General features: G+C 60.5%; 1 protein-coding gene across 1 annotated transcript in view; it reads right to left on the minus strand.

Moving 5' to 3' along the window:
* Window positions 1-3,312, minus strand: part of NOL4L (nucleolar protein 4 like) — a 57,126-nt gene extending 53,814 nt beyond the window's left edge. The window contains exon 1 of the mRNA XM_051633276.1: window positions 3,004-3,312. Within this exon, the coding sequence (XP_051489236.1) occupies window positions 3,004-3,312 (309 nt within the window). The remainder of the gene's footprint in view (window positions 1-3,003) is intronic.
* Between the last annotated feature and the right edge of the window lie 10,927 nt (window positions 3,313-14,239).

Below are 14,239 nucleotides of genomic sequence, written 5' to 3' on the forward strand. Positions count from 1 at the left end.
TCTCAGTGCACAGTCCCTGCTCTCAAGCCACCCAAATCTGATTAGGCCTGTTCTGATGAGAGGCCTGGAGGAGGGCAAGGGAAAGTTACTCAGGAGAGAAAATAATAACCACACGTTAATTATGTCTTTGCTCCAGATGCACAGAAAATACACAAACCAGCTCGGGATGTGTAAGCCAAAAGGAACAGCTTTACCGGATTGCTGCTGGGGGGGGTATTTTTTTGTGTGTGTTTGGGATTATAATTATTTTTAGTTCCCCAGGAGGAAGAGCGGCCCCAGCCTTGCCAGGGGAAGGAAAGATCCCATCCCCTGTGCTGCCCTCTACGCGCTCTGTACCACCTCTCCTCCAGCTTTCACTCCCGGTACCTCGGATTTCCTGCAGCGACCTGCAGCCAGCGCAGGCAGCCCCCGCCTCCCCCCGCACCCGGGCGGTGCGTTTTGCCGGCCTCTTCAGCCGTGGGACAGTCCCAAGCGCGGGGCTCCCCCGGCAGATGTGCTCAGAGAAGGACAAGCAGCCAGGAGCAGCGGTATCAGGTTGCTGAGGGGAGCACAGGCAGGATAAAGCAACCGAAACGCTGCTCCAGAAGTGTTTGGGAAAAGCAGCTGAACGGGCATGAAACCAGAACACACGCTTTGCTGTTGAGCAAGAAGCTGGTATCAGCTTCGTGAATTATTTGACTGCACGCATGAGAGAAATTAAATACACCCTCAACCCAGCCCAAACCACCAAGGATGAGGAGAGCACTGAATTATCAGGACCTGAAGAAAATCCCTGTCAAGTTATCTCTAAATTTGAGAGCCACTTCGGGCCAAACCAAAGTACAGCAACTGCATCAGTCAGAAATGGTCCAGGGGATTCCTGACAGAGGGGCCCAGTGGGGCTGGGGAGGGCCAGGACAGAGGGGCCAGGAGGCAACAACTTCTACAGACTCAGCAACGGAGGATTTTGGGGAGCACAATGACTGGTTTCCCCTACAGCCAGTGGCTCTGTACAGCATTTCCAGCCCAAACGTCTGGGCAGGCTCTGGGAAATAAGCAGTATTGCCCCTTGGAAAATTCAGTTGTCCCCCGAGGGCATGCCTGCTTTTTGTTTGTTGGTTTATGGGAGCCTGGGTGGATCTCCTATCTGTAGCCTGCAGGGACTCTGCCACAGAAGATGCGGGGGCCTAGACATGTTCCTCACTGAAACTTCATCTGTGCAGGAGCCCCTTGGGAATACACGGGCTTGCGCCGGCCTCGCTGAGCTGTTGACCCTAGGGACTCCCTCTCGGACAAAGGGGAGGGGGCGTCTAGCTAGCAGCAGGGTCGAGGGAGTCTGGCTCGGCCTCTCTGGGGTACCATGACTCTGCAGCATTTGGAAGATCTGGGATAGAGTCGCTGGGTAGATGGAGAGGACCTGGGGGAAGTGCAGTATCTTCGGGAAGGGGTACTGCTCCTAAACCGCCCTGGGCGGGGGCACTTTGGGGGCGGGGGGAGGGCAGCAGGAGAGGAGGGCTGCAAGGGCTCAAAAAAAATTGCAAAGAATTTTTTGGGGGCACGGCATGGGGGAGGGGGGCTGCAAGGGGAGAAAGAAAGGCGCCTCAGAGCACCACGAAGGGAAAGGGAGAAATAATGACCCTTCCCCCTCCCCCCAATAATAAGGCAGACCAGATGGGAGGTAAATAGTGCGTTTAGAAGCATTTGCCACAGATGGGCTGCCCTCAATGGAAGCATCCTCCAGCCACATCAATGCTGGAGTCTGTGTGTGCACAGAAAACACTGCACCCTTTAGAGCAGCGGCAGCAGCAGCAGCAGCAGCGGGGAGAGGAGGGGAGGGACGGGAGGGGAAAAAAAAAAAAAAAAAAAAATCCTTCCCGGAGCCCTTCTGTGCCCGCTGGCCCGGAGCGGTCCCGGCGGGGCGGCCCCCCCGGCAGGGGGGCAGCGGGGCCGGGGCAGCGCTGGGCGCACCCTGCGCGCAAGGGGCCGGGGCCGCCAAAGTTGCGCGTTTCCCTGCGCGCCGGGGAGCGGGGAGCGCTCGGGACGGGAACAATGGGGCGGCGGGGCAGCCCCGGGCGGCGGCGGGGCGGGGAGGCGGGCGGGCGGGCAGGGAGGCGGCCGGTGCGCCCCGCGCTGCCGGCCCGGCGGGGCGCCGAACAATGAGGCTCCGGCGGGGGAGTTTCCCGGGACGGCGCGGGGGGGCTGCCCTAATCCGGGCTCTGCCGCTGCCCGCAACCCCCGGGGCACCGGCTGCAGCGGCCGCGCCGGGGCGGGCAGCGCGGCGGGACGCCGGGGCCGGGCTCTCCGCAGCGGGCCGGGCTCTCCGCTCCGCTCCGCTCGGCGGGCAGGGCGCGGCGGGGAGGGGAGGGGGGGGCGGGGGGTGCCGGCGCCCCCTCCCCGCCGCGCTCTGCCCTTGACTGCAGACCTGTCCCCGGCCGTGGGGCGGATGGGAAATGCCGGGAGAACGTGATCGGACGGGGCGGAGGGGGGGGGGGGGGGCGGCGGGGCCCGCACCGGGCGGCAGCGCGATCCCCCCCCCGCGGGGGCAGGTGCACAGCGGCGGGCGCGGGGCACTGCCCGGTCCCCCCTCCCCGCTCCCCCCCGCCCCGCCGGGAGCGCCCGGGGACAGCGGCCGCACCGGATGGGACGGGGACGGGGATGGGGGCGGGGGGGCTCGGCGGAAGGTGCGAGGCTCCGGGCGGGCGCCCCTCGCCATCCGCATCCCGGGCGGGTCGGGGCGGCGGGGGGTGCCCCGGGAGCGGCGGGGGCTGCGGGAGCGGCCGGGCCCCGCGTCGCGCCCCGCATGGGGCATGCGCGCTCCCGGCGGGGCTGGGCCGCCCGGTGCTGACGGGACAGGGCCGGCGCGGCGGTGGCGGTGGCGGGCTCAGGGACCCCGGGGGTGCCCGCCCCCGCCCCGGGCAATTCCCCCCCCCCTCCCGGCCCGCACCCCCGGGGCGGACAGACAGACACACGGACAGGCAGGCAGACAGACAGACACAGAGTCCCCGGGGCACGGAGCGCACTAACCGTTCCCGTTTTCACCGGCACATATACCACCACTTGACCCATCTTCGTCGCCTCCCTGGTGCCGTTTCCCAGGCGGAAGCCCTTGGACCGGACCCAGAACTGGAACTTGCCTTTCTCCCCCCCGCCGGAGCCGCTGCCGGAGCCGGATCCCCCCTGCAGCACCTCGGCGATGCGCTGGTACTTGCTCCGGGTCACCGTCTTGGTTTTAGCCGAGTCCCCGTAGGTGCGCAGGCACCAGTCCCGGAACTGCCGCCCCAGCTCGCTGTCCCCGGGGCGGCTCCCCCGCAGCAGCAACGGCGGCTTCGGCATCGCCCGGGTCGGCGGCGGCGGCAGCGGCGGCAGCGGCGGCAGCAGCGGCGGCGTTTCCCGGCCCCGCGCCCTGTCCCGGAGCGGGCAGCGGGGGCGGCGCGGTGAGCCCGGCCGGCGATGGAGCGGCCCGGGACGGGTTGCGGGGGCGATGACCGGGATGGAGGGGCGGGGGGGTGGGGAATAAGGGGAGGGGGGGTGGCCTCAGCCGGGGAGAAAAGGGGGGGCTCGGACAGCGAAGCCGGGCGGAGGGAGGCACCGGCGGCGCCAGCAGCAGCAGCAGCCGCTCCTGTCACAGGATCACAGGCGGCTCCGGCTCGTCCCCCCCCCACCTCCCCGCTCCCTCCCTCCGCCCGCCCGCCCGTCCCTGCCTCCTCCGCCCCCTCCGGCCGCCTCCTCCTCTCAGCGGGATCCCACCTGTTAGAGCGGCCGCGCCGCCACCGTCGGGCCCCCCCCCTCCCTCCCCCGGGCCGGCCCCGCCGCTCCCCCCGCCCTGTGCCCCGCGCTGGCCGCCCACCGCTCCCCGCACAAGGATGCTCTCGGCCGGGCCCCCCCCCACCCCGTCTCCTCGATCGTCAGCCCGAACGGGCCGACGAGAGGGGAGAGGGGGTGTGAGGGGGTGGCAGAGCAGAGGGGGGGTGTCGGGGGGCGCAGGTCCAGGTGCCGGTCCCAGACAAAGGGCCGGCGGGGCGCGGGCGCACGTGTGCGGCGGGACAGGCCGGGGGGGCGGGGGCGGGCACCTGCCGAGTCGCCGCAGAGCCGGGGAGGAGCCGCGGTAACGGTGGCGGGGTCCGTTACCCCCCTCCCAGAACGGTCTGGAAACAAACGGGACTAAAAGCTGGGCGGGGGGGAGGAAAGGAGAAGAGAAAAAAAGAAAAAAAAAAAAAAAGGGGTGGGAAAAAAACCCCAACCGGGCTCGCCCCCGCAGCGCCCTCGATCGGGGCTGCCCGGAGCCGCTGGGAATTGTCCCGCCCGGGAGAACTGGACCTCCCCTCCCGCCCCGAGCACGGGCCCGGGGGCAGCCGAGATGCTGTTCTCCGGGAGACAAAGGCCGGACCCTGGCCCCGGTGCCTCCCCCCGCCCCGCAATCGCCCCCGCCCTCCGCGGCTGTTCCCTGAGCAGGAGCCGGGAGAGCATCCATCCTCCCGGCAGCGGGGGGGCCGTGCCGGGCAGCTGTCCCGCGGCGTGACCCAGCCCCGCCACTGCGGGGGGCGGCGGGGGGGCTCGGGCTGCGGTCCCGCTCCTCCATCTCCGAAGGGGTCTCCGGGGGTGGGCGGTCACAGCTGGCCCGGGGGGGCGAGGCACGGCAGCCCGTCCCAGTTGGCAGCTGCAGCTCTGTGGCTCCCCTGCAGTCACACACGCGTGTGCCATGCTCCTGGTGGTGCCACATGCGTGTGCTCCCGGCCCATCGGTGCCACCCATGCCCATCTGGCACTGCCATGCGTGTGCTTCTGGTCTGTCCATCAGTGCCACACGTGTGGTTCCCAGTCTTTCCATCAGTGCCACATGTGTGCAGCAGGGCCATGTATGTGCTCCATGCCCACCCAGCCACACGCGTGGTTCCAGTCTCCACTGGTGTCACATGTGCTTCACACCACTCCATAGTGCCACATGTGTGCCCCTGGTCTGTCCATGGGTGCCACGGGTGCTCCCTGCCCATCCCGTGGTGCCACGTGCCCGCTCCGTGCCAGCTGGGGACACGGCAGTGCTGTGTACCAAGGGTGCCTGCTTTGTTAGCAGTGGTAGGGCTGGTGTGAGGGTGTAGGTGCAGGAGCTGGGAGCCTGTGGGAACCTGGGTGAGGAATTTGACGTGGTGGGAAGTTGTCTGAGGCTGGTGCTGGAGGTGCAGGGCACAGTGGTGCCGGAGCCAGATGCACACTCAGGACTGGAGGCAGGGGGAAGTTGAGGGCACTTCACTGCCCCAAGGGCTGTTTTCATCACTGCCCCTCACCCCATGCCAGCTGCTCTGTGCCCATCACAGGACCCCAGAGTGGGAACTGAATGCTGCAGAAGCTGAGCCATGGGTCAGCTCTACCAGAGGGCATGTCTGGGACACGGAGCATTGAAATTAATTATTGAAACACACCATTGTAAATCCTGTTGACCCTTTCTGCCCCACTGGATCTTTGGACACCTCTCAAAAATTCCCAATGTCACCATCCACTTTGCAGTGGGCCCAACATGATGCTGATAAAGAGGGTGTTGTGGTGCATGGAAGGTCTTCCCAGTTGGCTTTTCTACTACACAGTACAGGATGCCTACAGGAACTTGCTTGTGTGCTGCAATATTTTTGCTGAGCACTAAAAAGAAGATGGACATCCTTTCAAGCCTCAGCCAGCCGTGGAAGCACAGCTTCCTTGGGGGACTGCTGTGAGGACCAGTTGTAGGGTGGAAATGGCAGAAAAGAGAAGGAAAATTCTGCACAGTTAGGGCAAGGTGGGCAACTGTCTTGCAAAGACTTTGCAGATGAAGTTCAGCCCTTATCATGCTAGAGCACGTGGGCATCTCTCCTGCATGGCCTGGAGCAGTAACCAGCTCATGCAGTATCCAGAACTGGCTGGCACTGGGGTGGCCATGGGCGGGTGGGATTTCCTAGGAGAACTCCATGGGTAGGCTTTGAAGAAGGTGTGGTGGGACCTGGCTGTCTAGGAGGGCTGGGGAAGCAGTCAGCACTGAAGTCCAGCTGCTTTGCAGGAGATGTTAAGTGAGGAGGAGAGGAAAAGGACACTTCGCTTCTGAAGGGTTGCTCTAGCCAGGGCAGCTCTGCCTCATTCACCATGCTCAGACCTCCCAGCTGGGGTAAGCCCTGAATTCCCCACCTTGCAGTTCAAGCACTCAGGAGCCAAGGGAGCACAGAATGTTCTCTCTCACCATCATCAGCATGGACAGAAGTCTTCTCCTACTTCAGCCCACCCATTTGAAGCTGAGGTAGGAGATTGCATGTCCATTGAACCTGAATCTTTTCACAGGGACAGAATCAATTTGGCTTTTATCACTGCCAAATCATGGTTACCACCAAACATTAGCTCCACCAGCGAAGAGCAGAGGGATAAGCATTGTATTTTCTTTAATGATTAGTAGACACCCCTCCTTGGCATGAGAGGTACTTTGCAGAGTGAGACATGAAGAGCCTGCATCTGTCCCAGAAAAGGGGAAGGAACTGGTGGAGGGGGTTGGAGGGAGCGAGGGACCTGAGCCTTTCACAGGCAGCGGTTGGTCTGGGTGGGCACGTGCTTGGCGTGGGCTGAGCCAGTGGCTCCAGCCACATGGTAGGCATGCCTGGTGGAGAGGAAGGACTTTGGTGGCAAGCTACGTCCTGCCAGCCCTTCCTTTGACTTTGTCTTCCACCTGGTTTTGTTTGTTAATAGCGGCAGTTAAACGTCTTGTCTGCTCCTTGATGCGAGCAGCTGAGTCTGTCCAGTGCTTCTGCTGGGAGGGTTTGGGGTGATAAAGAGAGCTCCTCTCAGGAGCATGGGCTGGAGTTTTCCCAGCTTGGGAAGGCAAGGTCAGGCAACCCAGAACTGTCACCCTCTGAGTGAGGATTTTGGGAAGACCACTCAGGCAGCAGCTGATTGCTCCGGTCAGTATTTTAGCTCCCAATCCGCACGGTTTGTTCTGGTGGTGTGGAGCACAGCTCAGGGGTCTGCTCCAGGCCTTTTCGCAGATGAACATGTGCTGACCTGGGGCCCATGGCTATTCCTAATGTAGAAATAAATGTTGTTCTTTGAAACTTCCCGCAAATAAAAACTAGACATTAATTTTTGTAACATTTTTCTGGTGTGGGCACCTCAGCCCCTGGACTGTTGTATTGGCTTGTGATTATTCTTTCACCTACACAAAAACAAGGACATCAGGAATTCGCAACCATAATACCTAGAAAATGCTAAATTGGCACCAGCAGGGCAGCTTGGCTGAGGTGGGAGCTGAAGAGAGAAGGCTGCAGGGCCCTGTGGCATGGCCAGTGGCTGGAGAAGGCACATGGTGTGTGCTTGGGGGTCTCTTCTTGACGTACGATAAAAAAGGGTGATCAACAGAAGAATGAGTCACCCAGACTGATAAAAACAGGTAATTTTTACACATCTTACAGCTCACCACAGCTAACCACAGTGGAATTTATCATGACAGAGTGTTTGTGCATGCAAAAGGACCAAGTGCCTCTTCGGATGAGAAACACCTGGGAAGGTAGAGATTTAAGACAGAGAGGGGCAAGATAAGCACTTGTGCTTTAGGGAATAAGTCTAGAACTGACGGCCAGCAGTGAGAAAGATCCTTCCATTGTGGATATTTCCTTCCCTGGTTTTTTTGCTGTAGCACCCAGGCCTTCCTTTGAAGTGTCTGATGCTTACTGGGGCAGGGGCAGCTCAGCAGTCTGGCGGGACCAACTCAGCTGGGCCGTGTATTCCCAGTTCCCTGTGTTTCCCTCCTGACCAGCAGCAGCAGCTCATCCGAGCCCTCAGGTTCTGCTCCTGGGCTCTGCTCTGGGCTCCTGCTCCTTCTGGCTGGTGCCTGGGTGGGACAAGGTGGGGGGGAGAGTTGGGTCTGGGCTGAGGGGTGCTGGGACCCCCCAGCCATGCAGGACCCTGCAAAGGAACTCTCCCACCCACCCTGCTGATGGGGGGTGGCACTTCCAGCCCTCAGTCTGGACACCCCTCTGGTACTTCTACAGCTTCCATGGGAAAGTGCTAACTGGGAAGTGCCCTTCTCCTCAAAGTGGTTTTCAGTGCAGTTTATCAGCTAGGAAAGAGGGCAGCCAAATACGATGTAAAAAGCTGTGGAGAGCAGCAGGGGCCCCCTGGATCCCAGCTGGAGCAGGCACCATGCCAGCGGGTCTCCAGCCACCCTGGTTCTGTTGGTCAGCAGGTGGATTTGCACTTGAGCAGAACCCAAACTGGTACCATTTACCAAATCCCCCTGAGTGCTGCTGGGTGGGATGACAGGGGCTGCTGGGGGGCCACTCAACCCAGCAGGAGCCATAGCTGGTATTGAGCAGCACAAGATGTTAACACCCATCACTGCTGCTAGGGGTAGGGGATGCTCCCTGGGGAATGCCAGAGAAATGTGGAGGTACTTGTGGGATCATCAGGGTTGAGTGTTTGGCTCTAGGAACTTGAGGAAGTCAAAGCTGGACAGTCAGGGTTACCTGTGTGCCTCACAGTCTGCATCCACAACTGTCACCTCCCTGAGTCTGGATGGGAGAGCTGCGACCCACCAGCAGGACAGCTGGGATCCACCAACAGGATGCAGTCAGGAAGAAACTCCTTAGTGTGAGGGTGGTGAGACCCTGGCCCAGGTTGCCCAGAGAAGTTGTGGCTGCCCCATCCCAGGAAGTGTTCAAGGGCAGGTTGAATGGGGCTTGGAGCAACGTGGGCTGGTGGGAGGTGTCCCTGCCCATGCAGGGAGATTGGGACTGGATGATCTTCAAGGTCCTTTCCAACCCAAACCATTCTATGATTCTGTGATGAAATGTCAAATGATCCAAGGACAATGCTGAGACAAGAGGCATTTGTGGACACTCAGGAGGTAAACACCAGGGAGGGACATGGACTACAGCATGGCACCACCTTGGCACCAGAACAAGCAGGAATAAACAGACCGTGCATAAATCTAGGCTTGAAATGAGAGACACTAACCAAGCGTTTGGGCCATCAATCTTCAGGAGCCATCTCGGAGGAGAACTGGGGAGAGAACCTGGCTGCTGTGACAGCAGAGCATGGTCAGGTCATGATGACATGGCACAGGGTGGCTGTCTCTCTCAGCGGGGGACTGGGCCCCCTCTGAGGTCTCTGTCCCTAAAGTGAGAAATTGGTTTTAATTTTCCTGTAGTAGTTTTTGCTAAATCTGAACATAAACAAGATTTTTCCAAGTAGAATTATTCTTGACTTTAATAAAAACCTAATTTAGATCCAGGTCAGATAATAAGTCAGAGCATCTAAGGGTAGTCAGCAAAGAGTGGGAATTCCTTCCGGAGCCCATTGGATTTCTGTCTGTGTCACAGCACCAAAACATTATTTGCTGTGGCTGGGGAGGGGCCTGGGACTGCCACGGGCAGAGGAGCTGGAGTTCCAAATCGAATGGGCATTTGTGGATATAACAGGGATTTTCCCACCTTCTTCTTCCACCTCCAGCGTGGCTTTGGAGGGCTGGGAATCCAAGCAGGTGAAAGCTCAGCTGCTGAGCCTGGGGGGACCCAGGGCAGGGCAGGAGCCGGGGCTGCAGCGAGGCCAGAGCCGCCCCCCGGGGCTGCGGGGGAGCCCGGGGGAAGGGGCCGAGCTGCAGAGCGGGACTCAGCCGCGTTTCCAGAGCTGCGTGGGGAAGCCTGATGGCACCTGCCCACATCCTGCGTCTGCACATGATGCCACATCTCCCTCAGTGTCAAGATCAGCAATTTTACCCTTCTCTGCTTTTTTTTTCTTTTTTTTTTTTTTCTTTTTCTTTTTTTTTTCCTTCGGGAGAACGGCCCGGACGCAGCCGTGAGGCCGGATTCCCAGGACAGGCTGCGCTGGGCGGTGCCAGGGGAGCCGGGAGGAGCCGGGATGCCCTCTGCGAGATGGAGCTCTCCTTGGCTGTGTGGCAGAGGACAAGAAGGGAAGTAATATGAACCAAAAATAGGCTTTACGGTTTGGGAAGTGAAACTCTGCTCCTGTGACCTCGCACTGGGGCTTGTGTGCAGGGGAGGGGGTTGTCCCGCTCCAGCGGCCGAGGGAGGGGGGTTCTAACCCATCCAGCCCTCCAGGCACATCTGCTTTCTCCACCCTCCACCGTCCAGTCCTCCTGCTTTGCAGCCCTCACCATGGGTGCACTCCAGCGGCGTCTGCAGCTGCAAGCATCTGGACGGGGCTTTCCCACGAGCCCTTTAAGCTACTCTGAGGTCAGGGGATTGTTCTGGGCTCGGAGGAATCCCCACGGCCTCTGCGGGACCTCCGGGCGAGGCTGGCATGGGCTGGCACAGGAGGGGAGAGGGAGCCCTGCCCGCAGCTCCGGCCCTTTCAGAAGGGAACTGTGAGGGGGGTCTGGCCTTTGGTGTAAAACGTTTAAATAGTTGTGCTTAAAGGCAGCTCTGGCAGGGGGCAGGGAGGAGGCAGCAGGGACCTCGTGTCCCCGGAGGGCTGCCTGCTCCTCAGGGTCCCCAGGAGAAGCTGGGTTTAAATTTTCGGTGTGCACGAGGGCCCTGTGATGACTGGGTGGGATTTAGTGTACTCGGGCTGAGTCCCGGTAACCTGTGCAGCAGGGGGATAACGAAATGCCAGCCATTTTTCGGTCTGGCTGCATCTCCAGTACTTTAAAGGCTCTGACACGGCTGTTACCTTAGCTGGGGACACTCGTGCAGGTCCCCCTCCCTGCCGGCTGGGTGCTGTGGCTGCTGTTGGGTGCTGACTGCAGCCAGTGTGCTCCATGGCAGTCCCTGAACAGCCTCCCTGGTGTCTCCAAAGGCTCGTTACCACCAGACCTGGAGAGCCTCGCCTGCAGCATCGCCCCGGGGACGCTGAGCACCAGCAGGGCTCGTTACCCGGGCCGGGAGGAGCGGCGCTGGAGCCCCGGGCAGAGCCAGGCCCCAGGGCACTGCAGCTTTCATTCAGCTCCTCGTGTCGGACCGTGGCTGAGTGAGCACTGGGACGATTTTTGTTGCCTTTATTTGGGGTAGTGCACGGCTGGGTTTTGGGCCTGATTTCTTAGGTATCTCTCAGGGATGTTGAAGTCTGACCCGGTCCCAGAACAAAGCAGATTCTGTGTCGTCCTGGGGCTGAAGGGGTTAATTTTTGTGCTTCTCTCCCCAGCTCGCTGCGGACTCTGGCTGGGACAGAACATCTGTCTGTTGCTATGGCTGCAGTACACTTGAAGGGGATGACTGGATAATTATTGCAAACATCCATCCTGCCTGATGTGCTCCCGGACCCTCCCTGCCCCACCGCGGGGCAGTGGCCGCCTTCGGGGAGCAGCTTCAGTCCCCGGGACCCTACCGAGGGATGGCGCGTTGGCAACACCTTTTCATTTGCATAATTAATGAGGCCGAGGCTGCAGGGCTCCTGGGAAATCCGACGCAGAGCAGCAGCGATGAAATGGCACGGAGGGCTCCAGCCTGTGCCGGGGCTCGGCAGAGCTCTGCTCGCCGCTGTCTCCCTGCTTTGGAGCTACTGGGGAGTTGTTCTCCCATTTCCGTTAATTTACCACCCAGTATGTATCTGAACAGATTGCTCTGGGTCCAGTCCTGTGATACCTCCTGCCAGGCACAGGTCCGAGGCCTGTCTGATGGTGAGCAGGATCCAGCTGATGTAGTGCTGGGGTGTCTGTGTCCCTTGGTGCAGACCCCAGGGACAACTGGCATCTGTTGGGACCCTCGAAGGCTGCAAGGTCCTGGGTCATGGCATGGAGCCAGGCCTTCTCCAGCTTCTCCCCACTGGGCAGGCTGCTGCCTGCAGCCCTGGCTGCTTCCTGCAGTGCTGCCTGGACTCCCTGCCTGGGCTGCCACCGCCTGCAGCTCAGTGACATCTGGGTCGAGCTGTGCACACTGCTCACCCAGGCACCATCCTGTGTGTGCAGCCTCGGTGCCAGCGCCGTGACTGGCAGGAATGTCCCCGGGCAGGGGCACTGCTGGAGAAAGGTGGGCAGCTGCTCCGCTGGTCCTCAGTGCTCAAGCAGTGCTGGCCAAGCTCTCTGCCAGCCTCACTGTGCAGCTGCACGTGCATTCCCAGCAGTGCCCATCCCTGGGGATGTGACATGCCCCAACCTTTTCCTCTGGTCCAAGGAATCAGCCTGGGTGACCACTGGGTGACCCAGACCTCTGATCTACCTGCAACAGCCACATCCCGCTTGTTCCTGGTCTTGCTGCTGTTCTTTTGCCTACTGGTATTTAACCCTGCCCTGGATCTAACTCTGGGGATGTCAAATTCACATCCCACTCTGTGTCCTGTGGATCGTCCTTGTTTCAGCCAATTTCCACCTCTGAATTAATAGGGAAAATAATAATGCAGAAGCTCCCCTTCTGCCCAGACACTGCTGTACTCTGCTTAGCTATGATCTTCAATGCAGCCATTGTACATTTTTTTTCTGTTTATCAACACGTGGTGGGTAGGAAGTCTGAGAGGAGCTGGGATCATGATGAGCACAGACCTCTGCAGCCACGGGCCAACGAACAGCCTCCCAGCTGGTCCCTCCACTGGGACCACACTCCCTTGGCAGAAGTCTAGGTGGGCTGGGTAGGACAGGGCTGTCCCTTGCTTTCTCATTATCTATAACACCAGCAATAAATAATAACACAGAACGTGTTCACACAGTGCGTTGCCTCTGCAGAGCACCCACAAGCACTAGAAGGTGCAGAACATTTTCAGGGCATGAATTCCTTGTTGGAAGACAGCGGCAACCGGGACCAGGGCTAGCTTGGGGCGGGGGGGCACTCTCCATCAGGCAGAGCTGCCTCTTTGAAGGAAGAAAGAGGATGGCAGGGAGAGAACTGTGGGCTGCTCCAGGTCCTGTTTGATCCTTATCATCTCTACATTTTTGTGTATGATTCAATAAACCCTTTTCCTTGCACAACTTGATTCTCATCTGCATGACTCAGGTGCAAATGATCACATTCAAGTGAGAGAGTAGAGCCCCATGGCTACAAAACCTTCAAAAGATCCTAATTCTGATTCAGCTGGCCTGAAGGGCAGAGCCAAGTGCTTCCCTCTGAGGCCCTTGCAAAGGGAATGGGGTAAATGAGGGCAGCAGGTCCCACGCTGCAGTGCAAAGGGCTGGGTGCTCCAGGGGATGCTGGTCTGCTCCAGGAGCTGTCTGCAGGGGAGCTGCAGGCCCTCAGCACCTCTGAAAGGCCAGCTGGAGGGGTGCCCAGTTCTGCCTGGGGGTATCTCACTTCTAGGTTCCTGTGCTTCGAGGTGGCTTGCCTGAAAACACATGGAGCATCCATGAGCTGCAGGTCTTCAGGAGAGTGTCTGGGAGAGAGGATCGCTGTGGCAGGCAGAAAGGCAATGCCACATACTGCTCACAGGAGGGTCCCTGCTGCCCTGGAGCTGTGGGGAAGCTTCTCCTCTGGCCCAAGGGCTGCAGAGACTCTAGAGGAAAACCTCTCTGCATCTTCTGATCCTGTTGGTAATGCTGGGGAAAGGGTAGGAGGATGTGCACTGCCTCATGGCAGGGCGTTATCTCCTAACAGCACCCTGCTGCCAGTCCAGTGGTGACGCCTGTGTCCCTAGCCCAGCATTTATGGGAAGATGGGCTTGGGGACAGATTTGGTTTCCGTGCTCCCCAAGACTGCAGGCAGGGAGGAGGGCAAGTGAGTCACTGCGAAGCCACGGCTGAAACGTGGAGCTGTGCCCGGCAGCCTGGGGAGCGCGGCAGTGGCTGGGGGGGAGGAGCGGGTGCAGAGCTCCCCCAGGCCAGCCCTGGCCTGGAGCTCGAGGTGGGGATGGAGGTTTGCCATCTCCCCTAGCTCCTGGGCTTGGCCCCATTTCCAACGTGTCTTGGCACCATATGGCGCGTGCTTTATTTGTTCTGCTGTGACTTGGGAAGGAGGGCAGTGTTCCATTGTCTGGCAGAGGAGGTGGGACGCAGGCACAGGAACAAGCCCGTGTCCCCTGGGATGGCCGCCTGAGCCGGGCGCTCTGCCTCTCGCCCGAGTTGCGGGTCAGTGTCCTCATCCCGGCGCAGCCCTTCGCTCCCTGGGGCTTCCCCGGGGAGCTGCTGTCGGAGATTCACCCCCCAGGTGGCTCCGGAGCGGAACCGGCACCGTGTGCGCGGGAGCGTCCCGGTGCGGAGCGCGACCGACCCGCAACGGGACGCTGCCTGGTGGGAGGAAAACGTGGCAGCGCGGGTACTGACTCATTGGAGCACAGACAGCAATCCTGCGACAGCGACGCCGGGCTTGCCCAGCACCAAAAGTGACAGCACGCTCCACCCACCCGGGCTTGCGGGGAGCAGGAGCCTTCTCCGCATG

This window comes from Apus apus, chromosome 15 (genome assembly GCF_020740795.1).
Source record: "Apus apus isolate bApuApu2 chromosome 15, bApuApu2.pri.cur, whole genome shotgun sequence".
NCBI classification, from domain to species: domain Eukaryota; kingdom Metazoa; phylum Chordata; class Aves; order Apodiformes; family Apodidae; genus Apus; species Apus apus.